This window comes from Tauraco erythrolophus, chromosome Z (genome assembly GCF_009769465.1).
Source record: "Tauraco erythrolophus isolate bTauEry1 chromosome Z, bTauEry1.pri, whole genome shotgun sequence".
NCBI lineage: Eukaryota > Metazoa > Chordata > Aves > Musophagiformes > Musophagidae > Tauraco > Tauraco erythrolophus.
This window is the reverse complement of record NC_141496.1, coordinates 63,378,672-63,399,504: the sequence shown is the minus strand read 5'-3', so window position 1 is coordinate 63,399,504 and position 20,833 is coordinate 63,378,672. Positions and strand designations below refer to the sequence as shown.

General features: G+C 41.8%; 1 protein-coding gene across 1 annotated transcript; it reads left to right on the top strand.

The window, feature by feature from the left end:
* Nucleotides 1–10,702: 10,702 nt before the first annotated feature.
* CHRNA6 (cholinergic receptor nicotinic alpha 6 subunit) lies at nt 10,703–20,473 on the top strand. Its single transcript, XM_009978064.2, has 6 exons — nt 10,703–10,781; nt 13,195–13,334; nt 15,129–15,173; nt 16,299–16,408; nt 16,527–17,514; nt 20,351–20,473. The coding sequence occupies exons 1-6, from the start codon at nt 10,703–10,705 to the stop codon at nt 20,471–20,473; spliced, it is 1,485 nt and encodes a 494-aa protein (XP_009976366.1).
* Nucleotides 20,474–20,833: the final 360 nt, after the last annotated feature.

The window sequence follows — 20,833 nt, the reverse complement described above, 5'->3', positions numbered from 1 at the left end:
GTTTCTGTCATTCATTTTAATCCAAATTTCTCAAAATTTTTTGTCTTTAGTTTTTGCCAGAAGGGTTCCTACTTACCCATTTCCAGTGAAATCTGATGAAAAACAGAAAGAGGGGCTTAGTTTCAGGTGAAATTATGATTGTTAATATGCCTAATTGTCCAGGAAGTGTCCCTTTGTGGTTAGTAGCCTGAAGTCCACATTTTCTTGTTCAATTTTTGATGACTCCCTTGATCGCTCAGTGCTTTGGCAGTTCCAGGTGTTCATGTGATCACTGAGATTTTTTTCCTCCATGCCTTGTCTCCTATGCCAGTTTAGATATTGACTCCTTTGAAGGTGGGCTGTCTCTCAAGTGTGTTTGTGCAGAGCTCATGCAAAGTCAATCTTTTTGAGACTGGAATTTTTGGCTGCCCCTACATTACATGACTGTATCTTCACTGACGACTGACTTTGAGAAACTCCAGAAACCTTTAGTGACGTGTTGGGAAAATAGATGGAGAGAGAAATACGAGGTTCTCTCAGACCCAAACATTTCTATTACTACTTTTGTTGTGCCAGGGTGGGGATATGGTCTTTAGAAGCAAAAAGGGAATAAACCTGGTTAAAAAAAATAATGCTAATACTTACTAATCAGAAGGGATCAAAACTACTCACAAAACTCAGCACAGATAATCCCAAGCAATATTTTCTTCAAAAGCCATAGAACACTAAGGATGAGAGCATCTCACAAATGCTGAAACGAACGGGATTACTTAACCTTCCCAGCTCCCTGGCTTATTTTAACAAACATGGGAGAGTGGAGTTCATAATTTTTTTTTTTTTCCTCAGCTATTTTACATTCATTTGCACTGAATATGGTGAATTCCCACACAAACTTTTAAAGGTATGTCTTAAACACATTACGCCCTTATAAAATACTGCAGCACCTATATTGTTTCCAGAAGGATATCCTTCTCTGTCTTCAAGAATCCCCTTTACCATATGCAAACACCCTTACAGTGTCCACAAAAATGTTGTAATGCCCTGGAAGATGTTGGGGTGCTACACGTGAAGAATTTTTAAGGGAAAAATTTGTAAATCATTCCAGAGTTCCAGAATAAGGAGTAAGGACTGAAGTCTTGACAACTTTCAAGCAAAGTTTATGGCCTCTTTATGATCAGTGGTGACCTGTGTCCTTCAACATTTTCATCACCTGGGAAAGTATTTCAGATTTCAGGTAGAGGTACCATAGATATTTTTAAAGGGGCGTTAGTTTAGTTTTGTTACAGGGGAAATTGAATGTCAGAATTGAATGTGAGAATTGCTGCTGACATGGATTTTCATCTCATGCATTTACATGTTCTCTCAAATGGCTTTTTTTTTGGTAGTGGCTGGGGTGTCAGCTAGGAGCTAGACTTTCAGAGTACCCAGTGCATTTTTAAGGCTTTCCTCCAACATCAGCAAGGTACAGGGGTTTACTTAGGTATCCAGCCTGACAAAAGCTTTTCCTTCACTTACCTTCTTTTCAGGTGCTATCCCCTGACAGAAAATTAGTGAGAGAGGAATGTCAAATTGCCTGATCTAGATCTGCTGCGTTTCTGAGGTTTTTATCCCAGACAGAATCTGACATTTAATGAGACATGAATGGATACAGTGTTTATCACCGTGTAGTCAAGCGTTTGTTTTCTGTGCTGCACTCGGACATGCGGTGGGCAGGAAGTTTCTAGGAGATACACCTATGTTGTGAAGATTTATCCTGCATCCCTTTCTTCTGCTTGACCAACTCTTTGGTGTTCCTACTCCAGATTTTGAGATAAAAATTGAGAGAGGTATTGTACTTTACTTACTTTCTGTCCAAAGGTTTCATTTTGTATGTATGTTGCTAATGGCTAAAGCAGGAATAGAAAAACTGTTCTTTATTTCAGCCCAGCTTCCTATCCAACAATATTTATGTTGTCATGTATTTTTTTCTGTCTACTCACTGAGGCCTCCGAAGGCCAATTTATAATTAATTTTAAAGATAATAAAGTTTCTGTAAATTTGGTGTGAATCAGAAACTACATAAAGGGAGGAATCCAAATGAGATTTCCACTTTGCCCCACCTGAAGGAGCAACAATCAGACTATATATATCTCATTTGGAAGTAGCCACATGGCCAGTCAGCACATATACGTTAGTTCAATAATCAGCATACATATAGCTCCTGCCTGGCTTCTACACATGCTACTTTGTACTCCTTAGGGATCTAAACAGGGGCAGGAGGAATGGTTAAAGTATGGGAAGTTTAGAGACAAAAAGATGCGTGTGCAAGAAATAAGGTTGCATTAGTCCTTCAGCTCACTGACTAGCCCATTTTCCATGTGAAAACACTGAAGTCTGAAATCTCGGTCCACTTGAATACAACCTCAGAGAAGTTATTCAGCCAGCATGTGACTGTATTCATTAATTGTCAGATCAGCAAGAACACTGGTGTGCTTCCTCTGTGTCGCTCTGTTTACATGGTGCTTGAGTTACCTGCTCCTTACAATGGTCTGTCATCTAGTGAACTCATATGGGCTAAAACTGGGCATTTGCACTGTCATTTTGAGCAGCCTAAGTTTCAGTTCCTTCTTCCAAGAAAGAAATGTGGATGAAGATGAAATCTGGCTTGATGCCTATACACAGGCAAAGCCACATTGTCCCTGAATAATTCTTTTCTAGAGCTATATACTCCTCCCCATTTCCAGGCAACATTGTCTGTTGTGCTAAACCGTCTAATATTCTTCTTTTCTTTCATCTCTTTTAGGCTAGGAAATTTCAGACCTTCAGTCGAGGACTCTACTGCAGTCATTTTCTCATCACTCTCTTGCTCAGTCTGACCCTGTACCTTTCGTTCCAAGGCATCTACCCTTTCCAGTCATCATACTCATTGCTATCATATTTTCTCAAACAGTATTGCTACTGTACCCATTATCCTCCATACAGGAAGAGCACATTAGGAGAGTCCCCTACACTCTCTGAATCCAACAGTCCATCATTTCAGGATATTCTATCATAGCATCCCTTTAAGCATTTCCATTTATGCTTCTGCTTGATTTATTTTTTTCCCTGCCTAAGAGATGCTGAATTTCTTAGAAATAAAACGTTGGCTATACTAGCATCCCTGGAGGCATTGCAGATGTCAGTGTAGAATCAGGTGGCTTCCAAGAGATCCTAGTCAAGTTTGTGTGGTCTACATTATATATGTTACCACAACTATGTGCATAAACAAAGAGTTTGTCTGCTGGTCTCTCTCTGTTATATCCCTTCAGAGTTGCTTCAACATATGTCTTGATTTTTGTTTTGGAATTAAGGAGAAATGGCATCTATGGGAAGGAGGTCAAAAGAAGGTACAGAAACATCCAGTCTGCCCCTCCCTACAATGTAAGAGTATGTTCGCACCAAATAAAGATATTTACATTAGCAACACATGGAAATATGTATTTTACATGTTGAAAACATACTCCCAGGACTTTGTTCTTTAGTAAGAATGCTGGAAAAGCCAAACAGAGATGATTGGTTTGGAGTTTTGTTCCTTGAAACGCGTCAGGTTTTATCAGCATAGGTAAATCTCCGTCAAGTTAGAAAAAGAGTTGATCCAAGCTGGAGGTCACTGAAGCTAAAAAAAGTGGTGCTGTTTGACCTTATATGTACAGTGGAAGGTACTTGGAGGATGAGGCCATCGGTGATGCTGTAGCTTATGAAAGATGGATCTTTGTGTTGTACTCTGGGTACTGCAGCTGCTTAGCAGGCAGCATCACGGGAATAGGCATCCCCATTAATGTACTTGGCTACCCAGTGTGTAGTGACTGCCTGACTTACCAGACTTTATAGCTGGGGCAGCAGGGGGACTCTTACTAAGGTATTGTGGTTCAATCTCTATAAAACAAAAGGAAAAGGAAGAAAGGACTGTATCACAGAGGAAGCTACTGAACCAAAGAAATTGTATGCTCAGTGTGTGGAAATGCCCTAATCAATGCAAGCTACAAGGTCTCTTCACATACATCATTTAAAATCTAACAAAAAAATGCCTCTAATGTAAATGATCCTGAAGCATGAGCACATTACTGTGCACATTTGCAGACAGTAGCCTCGAAGTTCCACCCTCACTCGTGCTTCACGTCTCCTGCACACTAGAAGCCACTGGTCAGTGCCTACTGGATCAGAGAGCAAACGCTGTTGGCACATGAGGTCCCAGAGCAGGAGAGAGCCCAAAGCCCAGGGTTTACACTTGAATGAGATCCAGGCTTTGCTGCAGGGAGAGCAGGAGATGAACCAGCTGTGTGAATGCGCTGCTCAGGGTGTGAGACTTGACAAGCTGCACTGTAATAATACTTAATGAGTAATGACCTGGAAGTGCTTCTGTGATAGCTGAATGTCTGCCAATGGGGCAGTGAAAACTGGATATCTAATATTCTTCTAATAAATGCTTTATTAGCCTGGTTTATTGTAGTGATATCCAGGAGTTAAACAAAACAGGGGATCCCAACTGCGCTCAGTGCTACCACAGGTTAATAGAAACCTTCTTCCCTGATGAGACTGTAATCAGCACAGACAAGGTGGATACAGCACGTGAAAGGACAGCACAAACAGCAATATAATGCTTTGTTCTTCAGTGCCTCGGGAAGAGCTGTGTTCCTCCACTTCCCTATGGATGTCACTCCACAGAAGAAGAATAAAAATGGAGAAGTGCTGCTGTTGGTGTTGCTTCTATGCAGCTGTAGGAAATTATACTGGGTCTCTAAAGAATTTAAAGTTTGCCTGGCTGGTGTCTCCAGTTGGGTTCTATGTCCAGAATTTATGGAGAAGATATGTCAAATTTCTCATAGGTGGAAGTGCATGGCTCTGCGCATGTATGCACGTACAGGCAAGAGAACAACACAAAGTATTCAGAGTTCCCAGAAAGTGAGGGTGTTTGTGCACATGTCTCAGTGTGAACAGGGAAGGTGCTGCTTTGGCACGTGTGGAAGCCAATACATGTTTGTGCTTTGTGCTGTGCGTTTCAATGTTGGAACACTAAGCTATTGTTACAAAACTTCGACAAAATAATCAAGTAGAGAAGTTAGAAAAACTGAAAAGCAGAATGTGTAAGTTAGGATTGTTAAGTTTAATAAGTAACTATAGAGGCCTCACTAGAAAATTACTGGATGTTTTAAACCAAGAAACATATAGACCCCGCCTGCCCGCTGCTGGATTTCTATGTGTATTGTTTTAAGCCAGAGAACCATAGAGTTCTCACCAGCTGACCACTGATAGTTCTTTTATTATATTAAGAAACAAATGACGTGGTCACAGACACCAGTTCTGCTGCTTGAAACCCTCCTTCATTACCCCTTCCCATTTTGATTTGAATATCAAAGATTATAATCAGTAAAAATAAGTAGAATTAACCAATGATTGTTATAGGGTAGGAATATTGATAAGGTGATGTAACTAGCGAAACCAATCATTTTGAAGGTCAAATTTAAGAGCGAGAATAATACGCAGTTTTATGTAAAAAAATTTATGTAACAATGATTCAACAAAATAAGTGAATAAAAACCTATAGATTTTGATGCTAAGGCGGTCACACTTGGACAGAGCTATCTCCCGTGTCCCCAGCGCTGAAATAAAGAAGTGCCTATCTATCTACCTTATGTAAATTAATTTTCTTCCTGGCTGGTAACACTATGGCAGGTGGAGCGGGCTTCAGAGGATGAAACATTAATGGAGGAAGATAAAGGGGAGCACAGAGAGCAATCTCAGATGTAGGGGTGAAGAGGAAAAGGAGGGAGGACTAGAAAAGCAGAGGGTTTAACAGACATAAAGGGAGGAAAAAGTAAGAACAAGTAACAGGAGTAAAAAGGAATAAGGGGAGAAAATTTACCACTCTTCTCTCCCTCACCCATCTTTCTCATCACCTCCTGATCCCCTTGTGCTTTGTCAACAAGAGGCAGGAAAATGGTTAAATAGAGAAGAGAGGAGTAGAAAATTAAAGGAGAGAAAAAAGGAAGGATGGAAGCAGGTTTGGAGGAGAGCAGCAGGTCGGGAGTGGAAGACTTTGTGGTAATTGAAGTGTTTTTAACATGAGCAGACTTATGGTGAAGGGGAGAGGGGGGAAAAAAGTGGGTGCAAGGGGGCAGACAGAGGCTAGATCACTGAGGGATGACACAGGAGATTAGGACAGTGCCATGATGCAGTGAAGGAAGAGAGCATGAGAAGGAGAACACTAAATGGACTTAAAGGTGGGGAAGGTGAGAAATGGAACTAAGACTTAAAGCCCATCAGGTAAGCATTTGCCTCTTGAATTGGGGGAAAGGGATTAGGCCTGGGGGAATGCAGTTCAGAGACAAAGAGCAGGAGCAACTGAGAAAAATAGCTGAGACAAAACGTCTTCCAGATGATGTCAGAAGGGAGAAAGTAGGGAGCAATTCTTTGCTCTGCCTTAGTAACAGATGAACACTTGTTAGTGAAGGATAACTCTGACAACACAATTAATAGATTCTGAAGTTTTGCCTCCAGAAGGTAAAAATCTTTGTGACCATTTTGCCCAACTATTTGTATGACAAATATCTCTTGGTGATTTCCAGTTTGAGCCCAGTGCTCACTGAGATGGAGCACTGCTCTCAGAGGGTTGTCCCAGAGATGACCCCTGCCTCCCTGCTGAGGTCTTCGATGCCTTGAATGGTTAAAAATCCTGCTTTATTTCTACTGTCAATTGGAGTCATGCCTGACAAAGGATGGCAGCTTAGCCTGAAAGACCTGGAAGGTGACAGTCTCCAGCTGCCATGGAACAGAACAGAGCGTTTAAGGTAAATATCTGTGTTCACAAGCAGCTGAGTTGTCCACGCAGCACAGGCATGGAAAAAACACTAGTCTCAACAGCCTCTGCAAGCTGAACTATCCCTCCATCACTGAGAGCCTGCAATGCAGCTTCACACTCCAGACTTTAGAGCGTGACCTTTGTTTGCCTGCTCAATTAAGTGTCTCCCACTCTCAAAAATCTCCTCTCTGTCTGTGAGCTTTACCAAGGTCCCTCTTTACCTTAACTTAGCTAATGCACAAGCTGTCCAAGGTTGACTACAGAACCGTCAGCAAGATGGTGAATTTGACTGATACTTTCACTGTCTCATTACGGTTTCCTTCCTTTGGTGTCATTTTTATTAGCAGTAGGTGTTCGATGCCCAGGGAAGTGCTGTGCGTGAATACCCAGATAGGAGTGAGCTGTAGCTGAGTTGATGGCTGCCTTAGTGACTGTCTGCTTGCAAAAGCAGTAAGTAGCAGAGTAGAGTAACAGGCAATGCTGCTGAGATCCCAGCAATCTGCACAGCTATTTCAGCACAGCCGTAACAAGCAAATGTACAGGTAGCCCTGAGCAAGAAATCAGTGAGAAGCGGCTCATTGTGCCACAGTGCTTCTAGACCAGCAATGGAAAGGGGAACAAGTGCCTGCAGGTCCAAACTGACTTGGCTAGGGGTAGTTAGCAAACAGTCCACAGGGCTGGGCAGTGAACCCCCACACTGGGTTCAGTGGCTTTTCAGCACGTGGCTAGTGCATGAGTGGCTCACCATGGAAAACGTGTTTACCACAGCCGCGCTGCAGATGAACCCATTGCGGTGTCAAAGTCTACAAAGAATTCAGATATGGCTCTCCAGCGGTGAACTACTTGGCTCTAGAGGGAAAAATCAGCCATTCAAACCTAGGCCTGGCTCCAAAAGTCAGGATCTGTCATTAGCCTTGTCAACAGCACCAGGGCATGTGCCTTCAGCCTTACAGAGCACACAGGCAACGCTCTAGTCCTGATGTTTTTTTCACAGTCAACACCATGCAAGTTTTACAATGTCAAGCTCCAGTGGAGAAGTGCACCCGTGTGCTAGAAACCTTTATAGTGTGTAGGTTTTGTGCATCCCTGCAAGCTACTCGTCCTCTTTTGCCTGAGTCACCTCACCTGAAGAAAGAAGGCCAGAGATTTTTCTCTAAGTCAGTATGTTCTTGGAGAGTAAAAGCACATATGAAGGGACTAAATCAGACTCTTCTTCTACGCATGGAGGGCAAAGGAAGAGTGAAAGTCTGTCAGTATGTGCTTGCTGTTTTAGCCTGGCATGTTGACACCTTCTTCAGGCAGTTCATGTTCGATTCCATTAGGTACCTTCCCTAGCAGCAATGATTCACAAACTTTTTGCTCCTCTTCCAGCTGACTTCTTTATCACACAGGCAGTACCACAGCTGGCCTCTCCATCCGGATGCCTCATCAGCTGCTGGTCATGGCCCTGTTTGAACTCTGCCTTCCTCTTCATTCTTTCCCAAAGGTGGCACCCACTCCAGCAGGGTCCTGCCGGAGGACAGGTGGCACAATCTCTCCTGCCATCCCCTCACTGAACGATAGGTAATGCCTCCTAACTCAGCCTTCCTCCCCAGACCCTTCCTGCCCATAACAAAGCAGCACTTTATCTCAGGTACAGCAGTAAGGATCACCTTGCCAGCTGGCCTGCCTGCCACTGCTCTCCTTCTCTCAGGATGGGAAATGCACTCATTGCCATCACCTCTGAAGATCTTTAAGGTTAACTCAGAGGCACATTTGCAGGTATGTTAACTTCTTACACCTGACTCCCTGGCCAGTCAGCTTTTTGGAAGAACAGAAAGTTTGGAAATGTCAAAACATTTTAATTTGGGGTCAGTCTGTTTTCAAATTGCATCTGACTATGTTGCCATGTGTCATCTTTCTACAAGCACTGGACTTGAACAGGAGTGCATATGCCATGACTACAGCCAGCCACAGGCATCCTGTGATGCCGCATGGCTGCGTAATTCTATTAGCCACAGTGCACCATGGGCAGCATAATTCAAGGAAGTACGCGCTTCACTGGATAAGGTGAAGGAACTGCAAGGTTATGGACCTAGACTGTTAACATCGTTCTAACAAACATTGCAACTTGGGAAAACCAGACACAAAGCAAAATGGTTTTTTGTGGTTTTTACTTTTTTTCTTTGGAAAATGTTGGCAAAATTGAAATTTACGACAGAAATCTTTATGCTGAAACCCACATTTTCATCTTAAAATCATTTGCAAGCAGATTTATATCTACCTTCAGCTTGGAGATGCCTCATAGCATGCCTTGTGTCCTCTACTTACAACCATGTTTAGTCTGCTGCTGCTTTTGAGCATGCAAGATGACTCCCAGCCTCCCAAACACTCTTGTGGTTTGATTTTTTTGTTTTGTCCCCTCTCTGCTCAAGGCTACCTGACTCCAGTGAGCTCTGGAGTAGGGCCTCTGCCAGTAATTCTCCAAGACTGCCTTTTCATTTCTCAAAACTTGCCATGGGCAACTCTTACCACTTTGAATATCTTCTCTATGCAGGCAATTTATTCCTAATTCTCTTTCTTCCAGACAGATCTCTTCCCTTCCACTCATATTTTAACAACTTTTTAAAAGACAAATCGCTTTCTCATCCTGAGCTGCAGCATTACTTCTATGTTTTGCAGTATGAAGGGCACCCTTTTTCTGTTTATGGCTTTTCTCTTCTCTCCAAACTTACACAATAGTGTAACTGCCTGGAAATCAGCAACATTTCTGTTTTGATCAAGCCATTCATCCAGTCACTCGGTCTTGTTCATGCTGGATTGAGCACACATAAAGGACATTTCCTGTCCGAGCTTCTTTCTGGGAGGCTGAACGGCACCAAGTAACCTGTGGTGCTTCCACTCTCCTGCAGTTAAGCAGGGCCCTCAATTTCTCAGACCCTTTGCCTACAGATTCTTTTCAGGCACTCCTGTTTCAAGGACATGCATATTGAATGCTTGAGGAGTGAACATGCATTGATCCCTGCAGGATCAGGATCTCTGTTTTTTAACTTCTGTGATTAAGAGCAACACTCTGTCCCAGTGAACTTGTCCTGTTAGGTACTTCTGTAACTGTGCCTGGTGGTTTTCCTTTATTCCACTGCTCCATTTCCACACTAGCAGGCTACTGGAACTGGAATCACTGCACACAGAAAAAAATATGATTGAAGAATTGGTGTTGTGAGCTGACTTGTCTGTCAGGAAAGAACTTAGCATGCTTAGTTGTTCCTATCAGATGGCAATAATAAATCTACTTAGATTTATTCACTCAGAATACTGTCAAGCAATTCTATCCCTTGATGATGTGCTGATTTCAAGGTTAGGATAGTTTCTGTTAGAGATGTTAAAAGCATATAACATCCATTTTTCCTGCTGCAGAATTAGTCCTCAGCCGAGAAATTGAAGTCATTTCATGTCTGCATATTCTGATGGACTCACTGAGGTGAGCACCAGGCAATAGCTAAAGCAGCTGCTTTTGGACGAGTGTTCTTTAACGAGCAGGTGGAGGGCTGAGCGAATTCCTCCCCCCACACACACCCCACTCCAGGCTGGCCGCCCTGCGTCTTGCCTTCCCTCTCACTCCCGTGCTCTTCCACATTCCCCCAGAGGCAAGGGTGCGGGTGACTGGAAACGTGGAAAGCCACCTGATAGGATGCTGCCCCGCTCCCTTCTCTCTGTGCAGCGTAAGCTCTCCTTGCCTGGTGATCGTGGAAGCAACTCTGCAAGGCTTTGCTCTGCTCAGTAGACTGCAGAGTTTGCTGCAAATGCAAAACTGAAATCTGTCTCTGTACCACCTGCTTACCCTCGGGGGGCTTGTATGTCTTCTTGCCGTCTGTTTCTTTCCCTAAACCTCTCTTTTCGAAAGGAAGCTCTATTTTGCTGCTAGCAATGCATCCTGAGAGGTGGCTATGTTGGTGTTACCCTGCTTTCTGTGTGTGGGCATTCGCAGTCACATCCTTGATTCAAGGTAGGCTCTCTTTGATACTAGTCTCTCAAATATTTTCTAGTCACTGTCTCTGCTTCTGTTTTCCCGGAATTAATTCAATGTAAATCTTCTACCATCTATTTCTAACAGGAAATCTGTACCATTTCAACAGTCTTTTAAAAGACTTAAAGCAATACTAGTTTTCACACATAAAACTCTTCATTTTGGTTTGATAACTAATTGAGAAACTGCTTCTAGCAAAGAATGAGAATGAAATGGGAGTTCTAGTAATGTCGTTTGGTGCTTGAATTTTGCAATTGCTTAAATAATGCAAACTATAGATGTGCACATTCAGTACTCACACCTTCAAAAGTGAGAACTTGGTATGTTTTTGTTTGCTGTTGTTTGTGATCTATGGTTGAATATGCTGAAGTGATTTCCATGCACAAGTCTCACTGAGGTTCAGGACAATTTCTGCTTTTAAGTCACTACATCTTGTTTGAAAGTCTTACTTCTGCTGATGACCAAGTCATGTATGAATTACAGTGCTTGTGTTAGCGAGGCACAAGGCATTGTCTTAGAGCAGCACCAATGGGATGAAAATCTGTAACTGAAGTATAAAGCTGAAAGGCCTAAATACTTGTCTGTTTCTGTTACTTTTTTTTTAAGGCATGTGTCTGTTAATTTCCAGTAGGAAATGTTCAAATGAAACATGATTTTAGACTCATCGGCTTTAGTCAGGAGACTTTGGTAAGAAACTCGTGTTTCCACAGTAGGGTACTTCTCGTCACATTTTAGTGGATGATGATGAGGAAATCCTGAAAGGAAATTGCAATTTCCTTTTTGAAAGGCACAATACATAATAAACAAACACCCAAACTTTTCAGACACTCATGTATTTTCTCTGCATGATGCTAGAAGGATGAAACAAAACTTAAAAGCACGGAATTTTTAATAGAATTTTCTTTCCATACATGTAAATCACCAGTAACCAACATTTCAGCTTTTAATTGTGATAATCCCCTGAATCTACGCATGCGTTTTATCACCGTAGAGGTGGAAATGTCATTTTTATGACAAGGGAAGGATGGCCTAAGCGTAAAAACAGTGCTGTATGCTGAAACTAAGCATCTCCCTGTCGGACATCTGTGCAACTACAGGCCATTGTGTTCACTGAAGAAAATGTGAATTACATATTTATATCCTGTGCTGTGCTAGAGACCACACTGCCTGACACAAACCCCTTCTATGTTTAAGATTTTTGCAGTCATAAAGGCTTATCATGATTGCTTTCCTGATGTGTTCTAGTATAGTCTGGGAGTAAAACAAAAACTTATGACCATGTATCTGAAAAAATAATTTTTCCTCAGTTGTGTCAGTAACATCTTTGACATCATCATATAGCTTTGATAACACAGCTGTGCTCAACAGGAGGAACAAGTTCTAAATCTTTGCCTTATATTTTGAATTCATGTGCTGAATCATAGTAATGCATTGAAACCATATGTCAAAGTCATTCAAAAAAAGTATTTTTCTGAGCTGATGTCACCAGATTCCACATGATTTAATCTTTCCTTTTGAAATCAAAGTCTGTATTTAATGCTGTGGAAATAACTGTTTCAGATTTGGACTGTATATAACAGACAAAGAGCATTCCTCCAAACCATTCTATGATTCTATGATTCTTGACCCTGCAGTGAGGCACTTTAGTGCCTGTCACATACCTTGTTCCTGCTAAGCCATTCGGTCTATCCTGTATTGACTGGAGGTTACAGCTATAATCTGCTTGTTCCCGAAGAACAGCTCTCTATTACAAAGATGCATGTTATTCCGTAAGAAATTTTAACATTTCCACTTTTTTTCTCATAGAGCTTAATAAATGAGCTTCCTTCAGAGCAGAAATTTTGCCATCTTAACAATGAAATAACAAACATGATGCTTAAATGTAGGTCTAGTTTTTAAGACTGGGAGGTGTCATTGTAATCGCCTAATCAGAGTCCCTGACACAGATTTTTGTCCGGTAGTTGCAGCCCCAAGCTTGTAATTTCTGAATGAGTAGCTACGCTTTTCATAAACTCATAGTTTTACCATAAAAACTCCCAAAGATTAAATCCACCGCATTTATCCTTTTTCTGCTTTCCACCACCTTATTCTACTTTGGTTTGGTATCAGAGTGGGCCAAATGGAGGCCCATAGACTGGATCCGGCTTAGGAGACATTTCTGTTCAGGCCATTTCCTGACACTTTGAGGAGACAGGGAGCAGTGGGCAATGTCCTGCAGAATGCTTTCAACTGACAGCATACTGGCTGCCCTCTTCTCTCTGTGCTCCTGTGTCTTGATATGTGGTCACAAGCACAGGATCCAGAAATACAGCATGAAGTAGCATATTATCCAGCACCTTCTTTCCCTCTTCCTTACCTCTGACATAGCTGTTCTTTATTTTTACCAACACAGACATCACAGCCTGTGAGTCAGAGGAGCGGTTATTTCACAAACTCTTCTCCCAGTACAACCAGTTCATCAGGCCTGTGGAAAATGTGTCTGATCCTGTCACAGTGTATTTTGAAGTGGCCATTACCCAGCTTACAAATGTGGTAAGACTCATTATAGAGTACTGCTGCAGTTTGGAGATGGCTGCAAACACACGCGAATTGCTAAAGCAGCAGGCTGACATTGTCATGTGCGTGTACGTGTATGTGCTGAGACTTTTGCTTTTCTTTCAGCCAGCCGAGTCACTCCAGCGGCTGGAACAAGAGGTTTGAACTATGCAGATTCATTTGCTTACTCTGTAGACTCAAATCCCTCTGCTGTGGGCAGCAGCCTCTGGCACCCAGAGCATCAGTACCAAATGTTCAAGTGTACGCTCCACAGAGCCAGCCCACTCCAGGGACACCTGGTTGTGTCCACGTTGCGTAGCACGTAGCCTAGTTCTTCTGTGGGGCCACTCTCATTTCCCAGTAGTCCTGAAAGATGAAACTTTTTTTTTTCCCCCTGTTTTTTCAGTCTGTTTGTTTCAAAGTAACGTAAGAGACGTGCAGCCTGCAGAGTGTTTTTTTAAAGCATGGAGCTGGGGGTGAATGTTGTGTCTTCTGGGGTGAACATTATGCAAAGGTGAGTGTGTCTGAGGTGGCAGTCCTGCTGTCAGAGGGCAGAGGGACTGTAGAAGAAGCAAAACCTGACCTTAATCCTCGCTGAAGTTCTGCTGCAAAGCAAATTATCCACAGAACAGATTCTGATACCTAGTTGAGTCTGTAATGAAGTGACAAGGAAATGGTGAGGAGCAGTGCTCAACAACAGCTAGGGAGCTAAGTTATCTGAAAGTATAAGGCATTGTAAGTCCTCATGGTGAAGGCAGCTGTCACCTTTTGGGGTTCCTTTGTCAAAGTATTTTGTTTCCCTGTTAAAGACAGCTTGTCAGGTTCTAGCAGTTCTGTCTCACATTACAGCCCCTGCTGTCTTTGGAGAATAAAAGGAACATCATAAGTAAATCAGCTGGATTTTCTCAAGGAAAAGTCATTATTTTTACAAGAACTCAGATAGTTTAACCCATAGACAGGAATCCAACAGGCCTTTCAAAATTATCTTTGCGCTTTATCTTCAGTACACAATTTTGAAAATGTATCTACAACATTTTCTACCTTTAGTTTGTAAACATCTTAAAGATTTTGAATCTACATGCTTAAAAACTAAGAACTACCCAAAGCAACATTCTTGCAGATATTTTCATTCCAAATGTCAGCCTGCATTCATAAATATATGTAATATGAGTCTTTCCGAATACTTTTAGGCTGAAGGCTCATTAGAACAGGATCCGATCTTTTATTTTTGTGTCTCTTGCAGCACCTTCCTGATTCATTGCTGATTGGCAATAGCAATAATAGACTGTAAAAAGAAGGTCTCAGTACAACAGTGACCTGAGCTGTTTTAGTGCACCTGCTCTAAAGTTTGCACAGAAATGCAAAACTATTGTGTTTCAGATGTCATTTTCCTTGAATCTTGACCAGTACTGTGCTGTGTAAACAGAGCTTTTTAAACACTGAATCCAGTGAAACACATAGCCACTAGCAGAACCTTATTCCTTTGCTACTGGTCAGAGCAATTGTAAATTTTGTGTTCTCCAATTACTCAAGCCCCTGGCACAACAGTCCAGCTCTTTGTGTATCTGATATTCATGGGGCACAATTTTTCGGTAGAGCTTTAATAATTTTTCAGTGGAGCTGCACGTGACTGAGCACAATATGCAAGTCCCCTGAAAACAGCCAGAAAAAATCTGCTTTCACTTAATGTGGAATTCTAGTATCCATTTTTATCAGAATAAGTTTGTGGCCATCTCAGGATACTCTAACTGATCTATAGAGCGAAAATGTCATTCCTGTGTTTCTTTCTAGGATGAAGTCAATCAGATTATGGAAACAAATTTGTGGCTAAGACACGTGAGTGACTGCATTGCTTTTCTCCTGCGTTTTGTGTTGATATGATGAAATGTGTGTTACCTTGTAAACTACATCTATAGAATAAGTGTTTGTTTTGTAACAAGGATTTTAAAGGCATGAATAAAGAGAAGCTCCGTTAACCAAAGCCACATTTGAAAAAGTTGTTTCTTTATTTTTTATTTCCAAGAAGTTACATCTGCCATCTTTCCTGTGTGGTATATTCTCCTCCAACTTCAGGACCATTGGTTTATCTGGTAAATCTAGCTGGATGTACTCATTAAAGAGTGATTAAATATGAAGCTCTGCAGTCCTAAGTCATCTCCATATTGAAGACTCCAACGAAAACATTTATTAGCAAAAGGAACGTGCCTCCATTTTTTCTGATGGCTTTGGCATTTATACATAGAGAAAAGTCCTTAGAAGGTCTCAACTGCTGAGAAGAACAAGCCAACTTTCACAAAAACAAATTTCTTTCAGGCACTGATTATGGTCCACACAAAGCTTTCTGTAAAAGATGCTGTCTTTATGATCAGGATCTTCGGGGTAGGCTGCAAGAGCATGGAGCATGGCCCCATGATAGGGCACTAGACGGCAAAGCAAGAGAGCTGCTGGGCATCTGTCGTTGCCCCTGGCTTGGTAATTCGCTACTGCTGCGGAACCAAAAATGTCCCGTCAGTAGCTGCCTATTACTGTGCATATCTACCTCCTTTCTCATTAGGGTGCTGGTCTCCTTTGATGCTGGGCTCCTTTAGCTGCAGGGTGCCTTCTCATGACAGTAGAAGCAAGACTTACATTTCCTTTCTGTGGTGGGGAGGTAAGCCTGCACAGGTGAGGATCTGTGCTGTTGTAACAAGACAGAGGGGAGATCTCAGCATGTCAGCGATGGATAACAATTGACGTCCCATCTCCTCACAGAGGAGGGAGTAGAAAATTAACGTGACCAATACTCATGTATGTCCAGTGTTTCTCCAGGTCATGGCCTTGTTGTCTTTCAAACTGTTGTGCTCTTCTACACATGCTGCACTTTAAGTCTGTATCATAGCCTGTCATTTTACTGCAAGATCTGAGAAGCAGATATTTGCTGATAATATGAGGTTTTAAAATCCTCGTCCATTCTTCTTTCAGATTTGGAACGACTACAAATTGCGATGGGATCCCAGAGAATACGATGGCATTGAATTTGTTCGGGTACCAGCAGATAAAATTTGGAAACCAGATATTGTCTTGTATAATAAGTACGATGAACACTTTTCCATTTTACCCTTTCTGTCAAAATTATCCTCTTGCAGTGTCCATGAAAGACATTTTACTTTCATGGTAATTTTCTTTTCTTTCTCTCATTTGTCTTTCTAGTGCTGTGGGAGATTTTCAAGTTGAAGGCAAGACCAAAGCCCTGCTTCGCTATGACGGAATGATCACCTGGACCCCACCAGCTATTTTTAAAAGCTCCTGTCCTATGGATATTACCTTTTTCCCATTTGATCATCAGAACTGTTCGCTGAAATTTGGCTCATGGACCTATGACAAAGCCAAAATTGATCTTCTGATCATCGGATCCAAAGTAGATATGAATGACTTCTGGGAAAATAGTGAATGGGAAATAGTTGATGCTTCTGGCTACAAACATGACATCAAATATAACTGCTGTGAAGAGATCTACACAGACATAACATATTCCTTTTATATTCGAAGATTGCCAATGTTTTACACGGTAAATCTGATCATTCCCTGTCTCTTCATCTCGTTCCTGACTGTGTTAGTTTTTTACTTGCCATCTGATTGTGGTGAGAAAGTGACTCTTTGCATCTCTGTGCTGCTTTCTTTGACTGTATTTTTACTGGTGATCACAGAAACGATCCCATCCACGTCTTTAGTAATTCCGCTCGTAGGTGAATATTTACTCTTCACTATGATATTTGTGACTCTGTCAATTGTTATCACGGTGTTTGTCCTCAATATACATTACAGGACTCCAACTACACACACAATGCCCAAATGGGTAAAAACTGTCTTTCTTAGCCTGCTCCCCAAAGTCCTGTTGATGCAGAGGCCACTAGAACAGCAGAAAAAAAACATCTCCAGAAAGAACAAGAAAGGATCAGCCAATACGTCAGGCAAGTCAAAGCACAGCAAACGCAAAGATGCCAAATTACATAAGGAGCAGCGGTGCAGTCACTGTGGTAAGGCAACTGAACTCGCTACCACCAAAAGAAGACGACTGAGCCATCAGTCACTGAAATGGATGGCAGAGCAAGTGGAGTACTCCCCGGAAGTGAAGGATGTCATTAGCAGCATTCAGTTCATCGCAGAGAACATGAGGTCTCAAAATGAAACCAAAGAGGTAAGGGAGGTAACCACTCAGCTGGCCATGGGGCCACACTTCCAGCATGCCACAAGAGAACAGCAAGTGAAAACATGATCTAGGAGGGCATCCTAGAGGAACTGGAGTTATTGGATCTAGAGAAGAAAATGTTGAGACCTGTGCATGGGTCAAAGTTTCCTACAGAAAGGGAGGAGATAAATCATCCATTGGAGATGGAACAAGAAAAGTGATCTCATCTGTTCTTCGTCTATCCCCAGTGGATAATTTAAGCAGCAAGACAGCTTTAGATTAGACATGAGGCTCACCCTTCAAAGGTAAAGAAGAGGAGCATCAGCCTGTTGTGGCCATGAGGAATGACCTTTGTTCAGCAGTGGTTCAGGCAGAGTTGATCCTGCCATGGGGCAGGGATAGACTAGATGAGACTTTTCAAGGTCTCTTCCAACCTTACTTCTGTAGGTCCCCAGAAGCAATCCTCTTCCACTGCTCACCAACTGCTCAGCCCTGGTAAGCAATGACATCCCAATACTAAGTGTGCTATTTGCCAGGCAGAGTGTTTTTCTGTGTTAGTAATGGAACATGCAAATTTGGGAACTGCTTTTTAAAGAAGAGGGCTTGTCTAGCAGCATAGCAGTTGATCTGGAGAAGAACTATTCTCAGCCAGTGATAAATCTGGTAAAGATATTCCTTTCAAAACGCTGTTGTCTGTACTTTGTTTCAATCTGGTGTGTTCTGATTTCTTTTACAGCGATTTGACTAATTGTGGCTTCAGCAATAACAGTATTTTCAGCTGTGACAAACCTACATTGAAATAAAAGTTGAGTTTTGGGGAAGGCAGCTGAATAAAAACAGATGAATAAAGATGGATTAAAAAAAAAAAAGAGAGCAGCTTAAGAATAAGATTTGGCATTTGAACTAATGCATTTGCTTGTGTGAGGTTAAAAATCTTTCATCCTAATTGGGCTTACTGTCACAGAAGATGATGCATGTTGGAATTTAGAGAATTCTGAGGCCACATCCTCAGGTGTAAACATAAGCAACTAAAAGCAGCTTCAAGAAAGATTAGCTGACATCCCCCCATACTGGCCTCGCAAGGAACAGGAATTCTCTAATGCTTCAAGGTGCTTTTAAAAAGTGCTTAGAACCTAATGAAACATTTATCTTAGATCAGTCATGAAATGTTTGCCTTTGGTTTTGAAGTTTTTTAGATGCTCTATGATGGCAAAATCCATTTCAAAATTAAACATTGCTGTACTTGTATTGAAAAACACAAATATCTTGAGAGGGAAATATTGAGAGGTATTCTTTCTATCAGAATATTTTGTTGAAATCAGCACAAATTCATGCAACTTCTGTGCAACCCAAAAATTGCTTTTTTTTCCCCTTTGTTATGTCCTGCAGAAGTTTAATCTGAAAACAAAGTCTATAACCTTCTGAATAAAGGGCTACAGTTAAGGCCTGGTAACTGAATTTGTAGGATGAAGGGGTAACACATGCCAACCCAAAGCAAAAGACAGGAATCTATCAACACAGAAGAAGATGGGGATTGAGCTGATCTTTGCTTGGTACCTATACCCTTAATGATTTGCTTGACCTCAACATTTTAGCCCTGCTCTCACTGCCACACCAGCTGCATAAAACATATCCACCTACCATTTTCAGCTGATTTCTTTGATGCACTCCAAAAAAGAAGCAGCTGTGCATGAAGCAGTCCGAATAACATGTCACCTTGATTATACACCTCACAATAAGTCTCCCATTGCTGATTTGCATTTTGCAAATCTCTCCTGCCACATGAAATTGTACTCTTAGTCTGGTGTGTACGTCAGCAGCTCTGTATCTTACCTTTCAAAACATAACAGGAATGGGAAGCAGGAATTTCGTTTGGGAAAAATTCTCTCTTTGGGGGAAAGAAGGGTTTTGTTCTCAGGCAAGTACTGAGGAAATGATTCTGCAGGCTGCTTCTGCTTCAGCCAGACTTACAAAGCCATCTGGGTGACATCATGCACTAGTCATGTATAAATAAAAGCCCTTTAAAAATTGTGGCAACATTTACACCAGCTGAAGTTCTTGCTGCATTTTCTTTCACAAGAAGTACAGCATCAGCCTCCTCTTGGAGGAAAACATCAAGAAATTGGGAAAACAAGTGGAAGATCCCTCAGCAGAGAGCTCTTAACCACTCACTGATTTTATATGAGTGAATGTTCTTCTGATGCAGTGATCCTTGTGTGTAGGCATCATTTAACGGACAACAGCTTCGTTGACTGTGGTTTTAAGGTATATCTCTCAGACATAGAAAATCCACTCTGGCCTGCTTAGCACATGACACTGTGGTTTGCTCAGTCAGGGCTCTTGCTTTGCTATTGTCTGTCTATCCAGCTGTCTAGTTTGCTGACATCAATGGGGCTTGATTGGAGTGAGAGTGTGGCAGATCAGGCAGCAAACAAATTCTCGTGTGGACTGTAAGGATAAATCCTTTGACAGGGTCTAGAAATGTGCAGCTATGGTGATTCTGCTGCTGTTTAACCACCCCACTCTGCACCCACCATAGGATCAAGTTCTACTTGTTAGTGTCGCAGCCGTAGATTGCCAACAGACTTGAATATTTTGAAAAATTCAGCAGACTAAGAGAGTGTTGAATGTTCTCAGCCAAAAGTGATTACTATTAGAAAATCAGCCCCCTCTAAAGACACTTGAAAACTGCAGCAACTATAAGAATTACAAGCAACATTATTGACTGCATATATGTTCTTCCTCACATTCAAAAGCACAAGGGACGTTTCTGCTACATGTCAACTCGCAATTCCATGTTATGTGACAGGTAGTTTATTATTTTCTTTTTTTTTTTCTCTTGCAGGTGGAAGATGATTGGAAATACGTAGCTATGGTGATAGACAGAGTATTTCTCTGGGTATTTATAATCCTTTGTGTGTTTGGGACTGCAGGGCTCTTTATCCAGCCACTAATAGCAGATACGTAACTTGATCCATTGCTTTATATCTGCTTTTGTTCCTGTTTCATTTTGGTTCGAAACTGTTCCCTATATTTCTCTCCTCTTACATAACCCCGCTGCTCATCGCCTCCTCAGCACTCAGCCAGGAGAAAGAGAGGGAAAGGCCCTCTGGGAAAACAAACAACCCAAAATGGAATGAGAAGAGGACTGAAAATGGAAGATGAGGATGTGATCTTTCTACAGCAGAACACCTGGGATTTTTATAGTGCCTGCCTTGTCTTTCCCTCAGTGAGATCAGCAATAACAACTGCACTGAGGATCACAGAAGCAAAATGAAGTTATTGAGCTTTTCCTTTGGTTTCAGTACAGGGTGCTACTAGGACAGTT

Bases quoted from the DNA above. Each gene is read 5' to 3' on its own strand.
- CHRNA6 (XM_009978064.2), top strand. From the start codon at position 10,703: ATGCATCCTGAGAGGTGGCTATGTTGGTGTTACCCTGCTTTCTGTGTG. The intron at 16,409-16,526 runs GTACGATGAACA...TTGTCTTTCTAG, and splicing joins GATATTGTCTTGTATAATAA to TGCTGTGGGAGATTTTCAAG. The intron at 17,515-20,350 runs GTAAGGGAGGTA...TTTCTCTTGCAG, and splicing joins CTCAAAATGAAACCAAAGAG to GTGGAAGATGATTGGAAATA.